Genomic DNA, 15610 nt, shown 5'->3' with positions numbered 1-15610 from the left:
ATTTGAGGGAAAAAATTCCTGTCAGTGTTCTGTATTGGTCTTTGACCTGAGAAGAAATACTCCAGCCATGCATGCCCAGCATTTAACTCCTACCATCTATAAATTTTTAGGATTAGAAAAAAAGTGGGAAAAGAAACAGTCTAAAAGAATTCTAAGGATGTTAACATGATTTTTTAAATTTTTAGAACGTATACTTAAAACATAATGAAAACCAACTGCTTTATTTTGATAACAGGGTGTTTAGTTTTAAATATCTTATGAAAATAAATCGGGATATTTTAATATAACTTCATATTGAAGGATTATTGAAGAAATTTTACAGGTGGGGGGGAAACTAAACTCCTGAAAGCAAATTACATCAGAATTAAAGAGGCATAAAAGAAGCCTTACTCTTAATTTTGCTAAATATGAGATTTCCATGCTTCTAATTTTTATCATATACATTTCTTTGAAAAACTTTTTTTTTTTTAACACAGGCTAAAATACAGAATTTGAAGCTTTGTAGAATTATTTTTACATATAACAATTTGGACAAGATCACAGGCTCTAGGTTCAGATATTTCTAACATCTTTAAAGTTTATAGTGTGTATAGCAACACTGACAAGTATGGCTTCACATTCTTTTAAATCATATTTCAAAAGCTAGGAATTTTTATTTTCTTTTTACATTCAAGATTTATTATATTTATATTAAGTAGAAATGTCATAATATCAAAGACACCTCCATTAAGAAAATCAAAAAAGTAGGTTTGTTCGTTTTAATTTTTACTACCTGCCTCATGTAATTATTTTAGTATGTTACTACTGACTGAAAGATCCTGGTCATTGTCCTCGATAGGATACAAAACTGTAAATGGGCATCTTGAGAGAATCTGAACATATAATCCTGGATCACAATGTGGCTTTAGGCTCAATAGGGTGGAAGAGAGAACATGAACTTGGTAAAACACCGTAATTACAAAGATTATGGTGAACACCACCAAAATCTTTATATTGTATATTGGCCTTATAATATATATGCTCCTGATAATAATCCAATAGAGTCTAGCTGTCCTCTGGAAGCTTGCACACAAGTAGAGACTATTCCTCAGAGCTAGACTGGTTGTGGTATACAAAGCAATAGGCTGGGAATTAAAAGCCTTAGATTCTCAACCTGTCCTTGCTGTATCTATGCGACCAGGGCAGCTTATTCCATCTCTTGGCCTTAGTTCCCTAAACTGAATAACCCTTCAAACTATTAAATTCCATGCCTCTAATTATTTAATATACTGCTAGTAAGTATGGAGAAGGCCAAAATCACATACCTCAATTTGCCCTAGGAAATTTCATTAAGCAATTCAAGGTACTTTTTGGACATAGATGTTTATCAAGTTCTGTTTTCAAAGAAGCAGAAAACAAAATATATCTTTAAAGACATACACAGCTCTGTGTGTGTGTGTGTGTGTGTGTGTGTGTGTGTGTGTGTGTGTGTATGGCATCCTACAGCTGTTTCTTAGACTTGCTGAAGTAATCAAATTTGGTTTGTGTCTCAAATAAGCCCCTCTGTTAAACACTGCGGAATAATATCAGATCACTCCTGTTAAGAGCTAGACAACTAGCACAGAAGGAAGAGTTACCGAGTTTCAAGCTACTTGATAACATACAATTTATGTTACAGCTTATGTTAAGACAAGAGAATACTTAAACATTTTTATGTACTTAAATAGACATGAGGTGAGGAAACAAGCAATGTAGCAGAAGAAATCTGATCAGAGTATACACCATACTATGCAGAACAAAGGAAATTAGAACTGAAGAAGCAGAGCCACATGGAACAACAGATAACACAAGGTAAACATAAATTGAGAGTACTTTTAAAATACTTGGCAACAAACCCGTGAATCACCGACCAAAGCTTGAAGTGTAGGAACAAGGCGGACAGGAGTGATGAGGGAAATGTCACCTATTCTTTTGGAATCAAGACTGTACGTTATCTACCTTCAGCCTACACCCATGATGATCATCACCTCCTCACCCACATACCAGGAGAGAGATGGAAATGTGAATGGTGTGGAGGAAAGCAGCAGTGAAGGGAGGAGGAACAAAACATGAAAAAATAACACATGCAAAGTACCACTAGTTTGGGGTCTTATAGGCTATATTGTGATAGAAGTAAAATGTTTTTTAAGAAGATTGCATACCAACTTTCCCTTTACTCTTCACTCAAGGCTTAGGGCTCACTTAGATGACTGACAAAATGAACCTTCAAGTCTTTTAACAGCTGGTTTCCCCTCACTGTCCTTTTCAGCCGCACCCACATACGAGGCTGATTATGAAGTGATGAGGACATGTTTACAGGATACACACAAATATCTGTCTTAGTACTCTTTGGTCACACGTATTCTCACTGGCTACGACTTTGAATATGAAGTATATAAATAGACAAATATGCAAGAAGCAGCTAACTGTGATGGGGAGAAAGTAGCTTTTGTAATTATTACAATCAATGGCAGCTAATTACTATAGTTAAATGATATAATGGCACCTTATGAAATAATGCTCATAACCAGTTAAATTTCTATAGCCCATTTTCGCCCACGTGCTTAGTGACTGTCTCACGAATCCATCTGCTTTCACTGAAATAAATTAAGGATTAGTTTTCACCTGCCTTAACTATAAATAGATTTAACTTAAAAAAATATGTTTCAAAATAAATAGGAAAAAAGGGTATAACTTATTATTTCATTTAGCTCTGAAAGGAGTAATAAAAGGTATATTGCTTTTCTTCAGACTCCTAAGAACTTAGAATTATATGTGGATGTTTAAAAGTTAAACATGTTTTTAGAAACACAATATTAATTTCTATTGTATAAACCAGATAATAATTCCTAATTTAATTTTGACACACAAATCCAGATACCTCATCAACTAGACAATTAAAATTTCCAAATCGGTTCAATATACTTCTAATTTTGAAACCACTATTTTGCACCAGGATGTTAGTTGGAAGTGTGTATAACTTCTGAATTTTTCATTTACTAAGCTAAAAAAAATAATTTTTATAGGAACAAAACCCTCTAGAGCATGACCTTTCTGCTGAAAATTTTGGGAATCAAAACTTTTTTAAAAAAGGAGTCCCAAAACATAAAAGAAATATGTTAATATTATAAAAAGTCTGGATCCAATTTACCTGAAGGCGAGCCATGTGTTGAGGTCATACTTTTGACCTTGGAGTCGGATAGTCGAGAGATACTGTTAGCTCTAATTCTAGGAGAAAATTTATCTGAAGGGACTAATCTGGCTCCACTTCTAATGATGGCTTCCGCGGTCCGTGAAGAGGCACTGCCTCTAGAGATTGTTGCTTCAGAGTCACTGCGGGCCGATAACGAGCCAAGCCTTGTTCTACGAGGCTGAGCCAACAAATCAATCCTAGAAACGTTACGCCTTCCGGTGGGAGGCTTTGACGTTGAACTTGTTGTGGACACTTCTGAAGCAACAGATGCTTTGTCAGCATCAGCGAGTTCACTGTCTGAAGCTTCACCAAGTCGGGCTCTGCGCAAGAGGGAAGTCCTGGTAGGTCGAGGCCTTGGGAGAGTGGTTGATTTACTGGATGAACCAGGTGCTCCAGGAGAAGTCTTGGATTTAGTTACCTTACTTCCCTCCAGTTTGGAATGTGCATGCTCATCAGTTGAGGTAAGTGGAGTCCTTCCATGAGATTTACAAGAGTAAGTTTCCTGATCAGATGACATAACATCAGAGATGGCCGAATGAGGTACACTAGAGGTTTGGTCATCATCTGTTAAATCTACTGAAGGCTGCCTTATTCTTCCACTGGACTGCACAAATTTACGACCCTCTGCTCTAGAACCCACATCTGTGGAACGACTTTTTGTTTTCTTTTCAATTTTCTCCCTAACACCTGAAGACGATGACTTTGTAACATCTTTGGAAGGAGAGCCTGTGGAACACCTATCTTTATAGAGACTAGTGAAACTCTTTCGCTTTTGGGTTGACTTTCTTTCAGTCTCTCCAGTAACCAGACTGATTGTACTAGCTGTGTCCACATCAGATTCAGGTGAAATGGAGTTGTCTCTGTTATAACTGGGAGTATCTGGGCCTTCATCAGTTTTATTATCTTCACGCAGTTTAGCTTCTAGAAAAGCCATTACTGCTTCTGTGTCTTTTAGAATAAGGGTTGTGTCCATACTAGAGTCAGTATCCATAGAATCACTTCTTTCTCGTATTCTGCCAGCAGTTGTTAATGCTAAAGAAGGGGGTGTAGATGAAGTCTGTTTATTTATGTGGGGAATAAGTTCTATGGGTATGTTGGGGCTAGGTTTTTCTATAGTGAAGCTTCCTTGCCGCACTAATGATTTGGAGGATTCCTTCTTGTCTCCTCCCTTTGAAGTCTGACTTTTCAGAATTTCCTCAGCTTTTCTTCGCTTACCCTCATTTTGTATCACTCTTTCTCCTTTGCTTGTAGAAAGGCCTGGAATTTTTTCTTGAGCTTGTGACTCCTGTTTAAAAGATTCCTCCCTACATCTATCTATCTGACCTGAAATATTTTTTGAAGAAGATAATTTAGTAGGTGTCCACTGTGCCTGTTCTTTTTGTTCTTGTTGCTGGATTTTAGCTAATGTTTGCTTTACCAAAGAAGCTTCCTTATCAGTTTCACTTTTCTCCTTTCCAGAATAAGAGCTGCCTAAGTGAAGCAGGGTTTTGTTATCTCCACCACTTTTAAGACTCTCACCATTTATTGCCCTGTTCATTTTATTCAGAGCTTTGTCAGCATCTTGTTTATCTTTCTGGTATACCTGTGTAGGTGCTTCTTTCTCCTGAAGTTCCGTGTCTTGCTTTTCTCCTATCTCTGACCTTTGTGCTATAACCTTTGTTCTGGAGCTCTCAAGAGACTTTTCTTCATTTGGAAGCTGGGGAAGGGTTCGTCTCCTTCTCTCTCCCTGACCAGCCAAGGAAGTTGTTGAGCCAGTACTTCTCACTGAGAGACCAGATTCACTGATATCTGCATCTATAAAATAAAACAACAAATAAGGAGCTTACTGGGGCAAAAAAGTGAAAATAAAATGTATCATATTACTTTAGATTCTGAAGTTAAGAAATGGCTTAAGTATAAAGTAAAACTTTGAATAAATAAGCCAACATTGTGACAGTGTAGTTTAGAAAGAAAATACAGTGCCAAGATGCACAAATAGGTAGATTACTAATAGGAGAGTTAAGAAAGCAAATTGTATGAGATGAAAATTAGGGTCATCTGATCCTAAATCTGCATCTGTTGCTCTCTTTTTCTTTTAATGTGTTTTATGGCAGAGAAGTTCGCTGTGTTCATTCTTGCTTTTGTGACTGGTCCCATCTGTGAAGTTTCGCTCACAAAAAATGTACTCCATGTAGTATACAGAATTGCAAACATAATGCCTAAAAAACACTGTTTATTTGCTATACTTTGAATTACATAGTAAAGAATAATACTATACCTAGTTTTTAATAAACATTATTATCTACTGAAAGGATGACAAGTTTGGATTTCCTAAGTAAAACAGAAAATGTAAAACTTTAACAAGGTTTTCTAAAAAAAATTCAAAGCTAATTAAAAGATTTTTAAAAATTGTAACCATGGAAAAAGGTAACAGAACTTGCCATAATTTTATAAACTGAGGTATTTTTAAATTATGATCTTCTGTATATTAAAGCCTCAAACGAAGAAGCCAATGAGGAAATATATAACTTTGATGTTTCCATGTGAGAGACTTTGAGAATACTACTTAAGGAGGACTTTCCTGACTGCTATAAATGGAATGTATTTCTAAGAAAAGGGATCTTTTTAGGAAAATATAAATTAACATATAAAGCACTTAAATCTTTTGAGGATGAGTGGGAAAAAGATACTAGATATAGCTTCTATGGGTCCTCCCTTTAAAATTCTAAAATTTTAGCATTTAAATTTCATAGCAATGCTATGGTTATATATAGGAAAATACCTAATAACTTACTAATGTAACTTTACTTTAGCAATTAATCACGTTATTTGGTTATGTCTTATCTCCTTAGTGCTACCTGAAGTATTAAACTGCAATAGCTATTTTTTCTTTTTGTATTTTTCTAGTATTTCTCACACTGTCCTGGCTCCTAACACACACCCAGTGGATATTTGACAAGGACATTTTAGGATATAAGTGGATTTATCAGCTTATCTAAATAAGTTCATTTAGAACATGATGAAACAGGAATGAAATAATGAAGGCCAAGTATTATTAATTTTTATAAGAAGGGTAGAATTTGGCTTTCTACAGCTAGCAATAATTTTATAATGATTCTTTTGTAAATTTGCCTAGCCTCGCTGTCTAGTTTCTTTGTTTCCCATACAGTAATCAGTTTATGTGAACCAAGCTGCAAATTACTCTTTCTTACCAAAAAAATCTTAACCAAAGATTTTTGGTAATATTAAAAATTACTTCTACTTTCTATGATAAATTATATAGCTTTCTAGTACACCGCTGTGTACCTTGCTCAAATACTTGCTGACTACTGGTTTATAAAATTCCTAAACACATTTTTGGGTGCCACAAGCCAAAGACAAAATAAATTTCTATTTCCATTTCCAATGATAATGCAACTAAGAAAACAGATAAAAAGCCACATACAAATTCTCCTTGAAAGTTTTATTTTTAATTAAGAATGGAATTAACTGAATCTAATATAATTTTGTATTTTTTTAAGGAAACTTCATATTTCAGTTCACAGAAATATAATAAAAAGGTAAAAAAATCATATTACATAGATTTGCAAAAGATGTATTAAGTAAATTAAATATGTATTAAGTAAGTTCTTTTTCATTGAACATATGGCACAAGTGGCATTTAAATATTTGTTGTGCTAATGAATGGGATAATTTGGAACTGTGTTAGTCTTATTTTTAAATTTTCATTTATGTATATGTTATATATATAAAGTCATATAAATTTGTGTGAGTGTATATATATATATATATATATAATGCTTCATCTACAAATTATTTCTATCTTCGGTTAGGGTTATATTTTAATGACATCTGCATTTTTAGTGAAAATAAAATCTATATATAGTATGAGCATGAGACTGTGAATATGTTTATTGAGGTTTAATTTACTTCTCACTATATAGATTTAGTTTATAGTATTTTAAAAATGTATGTATGATTCACGAAAAACAAAGAAGGAAAGAAAATACCATTCTCTAAAGGAACAACAGGTACAGACAACTCCATTATCCTTTCTTCTTGACCATGCCTTGTATGATTGGCAGCCAAACTAGCCCATTGTGAAACCCAACGCTTGTTTCCAGATGAAGACGTGCCTTCCTAAAGGAGAGAAATAAGAGAATGAAATGACCTAGTCTGGTCATATCTGATTCTCATGAGAATTCCATTTAACCTATCATACAAAGCAATATTTAAATCTCACACTGATATAGTACCATTTATTAAATTTCCTCTTATATAAACTGAAGATTTTCTAGGCATCTCTTTTAACTACAACATTATTACTGTGAATGTAGTATAATTTTCTATACTTATTAAGTACTAACAATGGTACTAAAATAAACTCTTAGAGCTTAAAATTTACTGCTGCTAAATAAATTCAGGGTATTACAATAGCAGTGTGGCTACCACAGTGAAGTTAGTTCTGCACCATTCTATAGAATAGAGGATCTAAAGACCCATTTCTAAGTTGTTCTCTAGCCCTCTAAATGTTTCCATGGATCAGATTGGTTCCAGAGTCTCAAGGAGTACTAAATCTGCCAGGTAACGTCTTTAGGGATTTCAAAAACAAGCCCAAAGCTTTAGGCTTCTTTCTATAACACTTTAATATTTCCAGAACAAACTAGAAATCACTCAACCTTTAAGAATTTTTGTATAACCTGCCCCTGCCTAGGTCTGTCCTTAAGGCAAGTGCTTAGTCAAGTGTGAAATAGAATTTAATTCATGATATGCTTCCACAGACTTATGGATGTACACTGGAAATTCTTAACACCAGGTCAATCGAGGCATTTAATATGGAAGATCTAGGAGTACAGAAAAAAATCGTTTCCTCACTGAACGTTTAAGCCAATGCTTAGTATTGCACCTGTAATGACAAAAAAGAAATGGAAAGCTCTGACCAAATTTTATTCTGAATTATTCTAAACTATATTTTACTAAAAGTGTCAAATGACAGGCTAGAAACTGATAAAGTAAATATTTCATACAGACCATATACTATATGATTTCAAGAATAACAGGTTAAAATACTAAGTTGTATACATAGTGATATACATATGGTTAAGTCTAAGGATACCAAAGCCTGCTGAATCTTTGAATTCCCTTCAAGATTTCATGGAAGCTGCTCACAGTTCTGCGACTGAAGGGAATACCAGAGCCATTCACAACATGCTAGGAATACCCACAACAAGGTGGGTTTCAAAGACACACATTTACGTAGACTCATTCTGTGAAGATTATTCTAATGGCTTGTTTAGGTGACTCCTTCAAAGGCAGGTACATACTCGGGCTATATATAAATTTATTTGGCATGGGCTGAGGAGATAAGAGAGGAGAAGAGGGAATCCTACAAGTTCAGTATCACCAGCACCCTTTCTAGATTATCAGAGTACTAAAACATTGCTTCAAATACGTATCACTTGCTTTCAATAAGCAAATTAAGCATCTTGTAAAACAGAAATCAAAATAAAAATTCTCTAAGATGAAGGAGGAAAAAAGAATACTAAAATACAATAATTGTTTTGATAGTTTTCAGGAAATAATAGACCATAAAGGGAAAATTTTTACATTAATAAGCAAACATATAGGTGTATTTAGTTGTCTATAAAGAATACTTTACTTACATTTCACACAAATACTTCATTTATATTTTGTTTTATTTATACCTTAAGATTTTCTTTTATATATATTTAATATTTATTTACTATTTGTATACTTTAAATTAACTCATTTCCTGAAAGGCAATATAGCATAATGAATAAGAGAATGAGTTAAGAAATCAAGTCTTCTTAAGGTTCAAATTCTGGCTCTACAAGGTACTAGTTTTAAGCTCTTGACCAAGTTAATCTCTACATACTTCAATTTCATCACTTGTAAACTGGTACGCAGAAAGCTTCTACTGAATGTTAGATCTTGTTAGCTGAATAAATTATAATTAATACTTCTCAGCCATATACTTTTTTTTTACATTTCTTTCTGACATATCAGTATAGAATGAAATTTTAATATCATTTCCAAAAAGGGAATAAACATTTGTTTTTGACTGCATAAATCTCGGGCAATTACTATGCTGGGTCTTTTCTATGCTTCATATCCTTCCCTGTAAATAGGTTTTTATCAAAAAATACCATTTGTATAGATAAGAGAACTGAAAATGAGAGGGGGAAATCACTGACTCAAAGGTACTCTGTTTAGATGTGGCAGTTCTGGGATTTGCACTCAAGTCTTAGAAGCTCTACTATACTACACCGACTCCAAAACTATCTTAATCAAGCCACTCAATTAATTTCACATTATTCTAGTTACATCCGGGCTGTACTACACGGGCACTTATTTAGGTTTATAAGTTGTATCTATCAGGCACTACCTTGTACATGTTTCCTGGCATGATAGATCTTTCCACTCCAAATACATAACCTCCTAGAAAGTATATGCACGGTATATTTTTTTTTTCTCATAATGTCATTTAGAGTCATGAGCATATAGCTCATTAATTTCTTACTGAAATTTAACATTTTTCACTCACTGACAAAAGAATATTAAAGTATTTTATAAGAGGATATATCAATTGTTTATAATAATATACAGTTGACCCTTGAACAAAGGTGGGAGGGTGGGGGGAATAAGGGCTTTAACCCTCTGTGCAGTCAAAAACCCATGTGTAACTTCACAGTCGGCCCTCTGTATCTGTGGTTCCTGACTGCTGGACTCAGTCAACCATGGATCATGTACTACTGCAGTACATATCTAGTGAAAAAAAAAATCCATGTGTAAGTGGAACTGCGCAGTTCAAACCCATGCTGTTCAAGGGTCAGCTATTAATTACAAATGATAAAAATTTATATTTTGTGCATGTAAAAAATATGAGGAAGATGTGTGTACCTCTGAGTTGTGAAATCCAGGTGTGCTCAGTGGTTTTCTTTCTTCCATTACTACTGCAGCAGAACTGAGAGCCCAATCTTTTACCAAATCTTTATGTTTTTCATTGATAACAGGCCTATTATAATCTTGATTGTCATCTACTCCAAATACCTAGGAGGAGAAAATTATTTTGTAAATGAAGTCTGGGTACCAGATTAATATGTGAGTATTATCAGTAACTTCAGAGGCAAATAATAAGTTAATTTCATAGGTAACTTCAATAATGAGGGAAACCTGTTTTAATCATAGGGTACATCCAATAGGAGTAACAGCTGGAAACGAAATCAGGGCAGTGACAGCTTATGTAGATGTAACTGTCCTTTTTAAACATTTAGCAAATGTACTGCTTGATAATAAATAAGAAATACTCAGAATATTACATCTGCTTTGTTAAAAGACGTTAATAATGTCAAGCATTATAGTAATGTCAAGAGTTAGGAAAGAGTATCACACCTCTTCAGCTTGTTTTCAGCTTATCTCTTTGCTCTATTATTTTTGAGAAGCATGTTGGAAGCTTAAAGGTATGGCTGATTTTATCTGCTCCTTCCCTAGCATATAAACAAATGCTTAACATTTACATATATGAGTTAAATTTATACATACAATTTTCTAAGGTCCTAAGTAAGTTTTTATTGTATGATCTTTGTATAGAATATGCCATAATTCTCAAACTTTATACAGAATATAACATAATTCTTAAACTTAAAGGCCTTTGTTTGAAATGCAGATTCCTGAGCCTGTTCACAAAGATCAGCATTTGCAATAAGAAGGTTGTCTACAGTCAACGCTTTTGAAATATTCTAAACACAGAAATTAACAACCAATCATGTGCCTTTAAAGGCAGTTACCTGAGTCTTATGCATTTATTGGCACAAAATAGGCCCTGAATAGACTGGAAAAAGGTTATAACTAAATAAACTTTAACATTCTGTTTTACTATTAAGTCTACTTTTTTCCCAGTGCTTATTATTTATAGGTATTAGTTGTGGCTCTAATTACTACAATCAAGAATAATATACGTCTGAATTAGCACTTTATAGAAGGGATCTTTAGCAATTACCAAAGAGCCTTCATTTTCAATGAAAGAGGAAAAAACCCTCAGGTTAAACTATTTTCTAGAAAACTTTTTAATGATATAGTACACCTATCTGATAAATTCTGAAGTCCACATTTAGTAAAGCAGATACCAAATTTTCAAATTCACTAAACTTGGAAATGTTACCACTAGATGGCATAACTTAATATTTAATTCAAATATAACTGTATAGTTTTTAAGAATTATGATTTAATATTCTGTTGAATCACTCAATATTCAAATTATCTTTGCTTTAAGAGCAAATCGTGTATGATTAACTTTAAATCAAATATGAATTTTAATAATATACGGAAGCACAGTGTACAGAAGGGAAAAAACAAATCTGCTTCATTTTGCTGAACAGTAGAATTAGTAGGTTCAACAAGAATAGCAGTAAAACATGCTAAGTATACCTTTGCATGTCCTCTGCCTTCAACCCCACTTATAAAGAAATCAGAACCACTAAGTTATGTGTGACTATCTTAAAATAAAATTTTAAACTTATTTCTAACTCAAGTCACTGAACTCCACATTCACTGAAATTTATTTTCCTTATTTGTATAATTACTAGAAAAAAAATTACAACTCAAGTTTGGGAGTGAAAGATAAAAATAACCACATTACTTGTATGTTGTATCTCTCTGACGTTAATTTATAAACTGCCTTCAGTTAATTTCTGACTTGATGATATTTAATTCTAATCCATACTTGAAATGGACTTCTAAAACTTGATTTCCTCAAATATCTAAGCACCAGCAGTTTCAAATGTATTAAATCTCTCCAAATCGCTTCTGACACTTTTGAAATGATAACAAGACACATACACAGAGAACTAATGTTTTTGGGGAAGGGGACTGAAGTTGTACAGAAAGAGTACTCAGATGACTTTCTACAGATTTCTCTTAAAACATCAGAGATAGCTACACATATATATCTGTCAGAGACGTAGTGATTTCTTTCCCAAACAAGTGATAGGGCCTGAAGGACTGCTGTACAAGCAAAGAAGCCTTCAAAGTTCATACCTACATTTTCGATAATGTTTTGAAAAATTAATGATAGTAATAACTAGCTCAGATTGAAATCCAAATTGTCATTCTCGTGTCTAGGTACAAAAAATCCACAACTTTCATGTGAAAACAAAAAGACAGAAACAGTTATCCTATGTACTGTAAAGCTTTAATACTTTTCATATCTAAAAAAGCACACATAATCTGACATGCAGTATAATACTTAAGCAGAACTTGAGAGCTCCTCAAAGCAGAGACCAAGTTTGCTAGATTTTCTCATCTTTTCATTTCACCTAGATTTTGTCCCTAGGTGATTCCATCCATATGCAAGGCTTCACTTAAATCACCAACTGTAGACAGCTGCTCACCTATCTGCACTTTCTCCTCCTAGATGGCTTAAGGGTTATTTCAAACACAGTATGCTAACCCAGGCTCATGAATCTCTTCTCGTCTCTACTCTGACCAGGGCTCAAATCCCCAAACCTGATAAAGTATAAAAACAGGGTGTCTCTCACTCAGGTAGGAACTTTTTTAGGCTAGAAGTCTAAAGTGAGAAAGGGAGAGAGATCAGATATCTGTCCAACTTTTATGCTTCCTAAGTGGAACCCTCCTCCCCAAGTCTGTCAGTCAGTTTTTAATTCTTCTGAAGGGCACGGGGAGGAAGGAGAAGTGGTATGGGAACAGAAAATTTCTTTGTGAACTTGCACTCTCTGAGCTATGACTGGCAGTTTAAAGATAACATTTATCTTAGGGGTTGGGAGTGGCTTTCATGTGCTCTCTCCTATACACGCATCTCTAGTGACCTGTGACCCCTCCCACAGACTCTAGGTTTAAGGTAAGAAGATAGAATTATGGAACATGGCCTCAATCTTTTCTTTTGAATATGTGCATGACATGTGGCATCTCACTTTGGGATTTCACATCTATATCTCATTGGCTACTTTAAACTATTTTAACAACTTTACTGAGGTATGGTACTTATTATTTGTAGGCCACTGGGCTTGCCACCATAGGGCATTTAACATACGTATATATAAATTAGTCATTGCTCTCAAGGAGCTTAGGTCCAAAACAGGAGCTTAGGAAAAAAAAAGAGAGAGAGAGAGAGAGAGAATGTCATCTGAATCATGCAGGGGTATTCTACAGTTAAAACAATGTATCTATAAGAACCAGACAATAGTTTTAGATTTTAGTTTCAAATTTAAAGAAACTAAATATTCTTCAGATGATAAAGGCCTAGTATGGACAACACAAACGAAGCCTATGAGAAGTCTGACCTTGGTTTTTCACTAGCATAGTATCATTATTGTCATTATTATTTAAAAGTTCAGACTACTGAAAATGTCCACAGTTTCTAATTCTGAAATTGGAGGTTGTGGAAGGGGGAATGAGGATATATCAAACCAAAGAACACAGGATTAACTTTCACGGGGGTAAATAGTCCACCTACAGAATACCTGTAAAGAGAGGTCAAATTACATTTGGAAACTTCTGACATAGGTGGCTTGCTTCTTGTGAGAGAAAGTAGAGACAAGTGAGAAAAGGAGTAGGGGAAGGGAGAAGACTTAGGCATATAAATATAATGCAAATTTAGAGCAAAATGGCAATTCAATAGCAATAGCCCTCTATTTATTAGTTAAAATAATTCACCAAATCAGTTGAAATTCAGGATTCATCTTCCCACAGAAATGAGAAGCATAATAAGTTAAATATAAAGCTTTTGTAGGCCTATTTTAAAATAACTAAAGAATGGTACTGCATTAGTATACTGATCATATCAAAGTGTCTAAGGAAAAATGCACTCAAGTTTCACCCTCAGATGATGAGAACATCTCTTTCTACAATGAGCAAGGACTTCCTGGGTAAGGAGAGCAGAGTCTCTACCAGTTCAAATCAATAGTTGAGGTTCCCATGGCTTATGGAAATCACTTCACACATAAATAGTTCAAGAACTATGCAGAATGCTAGCCACTAACATCAGGGAACAAAATCAGGAACATTTAACAGAGGAGAATTTTTTAAACTTGTAATTTTCCATAAAAGCCTAATTTCATTTTTAAAATGCAAAATCCCACAAATTGAATGGAATAAATGGTTCTGAATGTTTAACATTGTTATTTTTATTACACATTTGTAATCAACTGTTAAATTTAAAATTCAGACAAAATTGTTAGAGAAAAAAGAGTTCAGAATGGGGGTAGGAGAGATATTTTATAATTTTTCGTGGTACACAAATAAACACCTGTACATGCCTGTTCATGGAGCACTGTTCACAATAGCCAAAAGGGAGAAACAACCCAAATGTCCACTAATGGATGAATGAATAAATAATATGTGGTATATCCACAAAATGGTATATTATTCAGTCATAAAAAGGTATGAAGTATTGATGCATGCCACAGCATGGGCAGACCTTGAAAAGATTATGCTAAGTGAAAAGCAGCAAGTCATAAAAGGCAACATACTATGAGATTCCATTTATATGACATGGCCAGAATAAGTAAATCCACTGATGCAGAAACTAGATTAGTGGTTGTCAGGAGCTGGGGGACGGAGGCATCCAAAGTGACTGCTTAATAGATATGAGATTTCTCTTTAGGGTGATGAAAACGTCTGGGAATTAGATGGTGCTGATGGTTGCACAACACTGTGAATACACTAAAAATCAATAAACTGCACACTTTAAATAGCTAACGGTAAATTTTACGTGAATTTTACCTCAGTTTTTCAAAAAAGGCATCATCTGGCCTTACCTTCTTCATTTTCACCTGTCTGGGTAAATCTTTGCCTTCTCCCAGAAACTATCCTATATCCTTGATTCTTCCCATTCCTTAGGAGTCTTCTCTCCTAAGCCAGGATCTCTTCTCTTTCCATCACTGTTTAGCATTCTTTTTCTATTGGTTCCTCCTTTTGTATATTCAAATCACACTCAGGTCTAATCTAATGCCTCTACAGTTAAAATGTCCAATTTCTCTCCTCTTTACAGCTGATTTCATTGTCATGCATTCTTTCTTTCATCCCTAAAATCTGGATGCTTATCAACGACCATTTTACCTTTTCCTTGCCAAACAGATTTTTAAGCACTAAGTGGTTAGGTGGGTATTGCCAGAAACTCAAAGGTATCTCTAGTTTTCTATTAATCAAGGCAATTCACCTGAAACAGACATTTCTTCTGACACAGCCTATAGTCTTTTGCAGCTTTCATATTTCTTATTACTAAGAGAAGCTTATAAATACATACAAGATTTTAAATTACACATTTTAATGTTATTTTGGAATCAAGATATAAACTAGTTTCAGCACTTAAAATATAGAAAACCTGTTTGTGGAGACCTGATTGGATTTAATCAATCTATAAATTCACCGAAATAAATTAGC

General features: G+C 34.1%; 1 protein-coding gene across 12 annotated transcripts in view; it reads right to left on the bottom strand.

Moving 5' to 3' along the window:
- Positions 1-15610, bottom strand: part of CEP170 (centrosomal protein 170) — a 138107-nt gene that overhangs the window by 33209 nt on the left and 89288 nt on the right. For 8 of the 12 annotated variants that reach the window (XM_057727396.1, XM_057727399.1, XM_057727405.1 and 5 more), the window contains exons 11-14: positions 10112-10261; positions 9866-9976; positions 7201-7330; positions 3170-5005 (exon numbers count right to left, since the gene is read on the bottom strand). In XM_057727396.1, coding sequence (XP_057583379.1) covers positions 3170-5005; positions 7201-7330; positions 9866-9976; positions 10112-10261 — 2227 coding nt within the window. The remainder of the gene's footprint in view (positions 1-3169; positions 5006-7200; positions 7331-9865; positions 9977-10111; positions 10262-15610) is intronic. The other 4 variants (XM_057727402.1, XM_057727403.1, XM_057727404.1 and 1 more) reach the window with 1 other exon arrangement.

The sequence above is a fragment of the Hippopotamus amphibius genome, chromosome 3 (assembly GCF_030028045.1).
Source record: "Hippopotamus amphibius kiboko isolate mHipAmp2 chromosome 3, mHipAmp2.hap2, whole genome shotgun sequence".
Taxonomy (NCBI): Eukaryota; Metazoa; Chordata; class Mammalia; order Artiodactyla; family Hippopotamidae; genus Hippopotamus; species Hippopotamus amphibius.
Note: the sequence above shows the minus strand (reverse complement) of the source record. Positions and strands in the feature narration are given on the sequence as shown.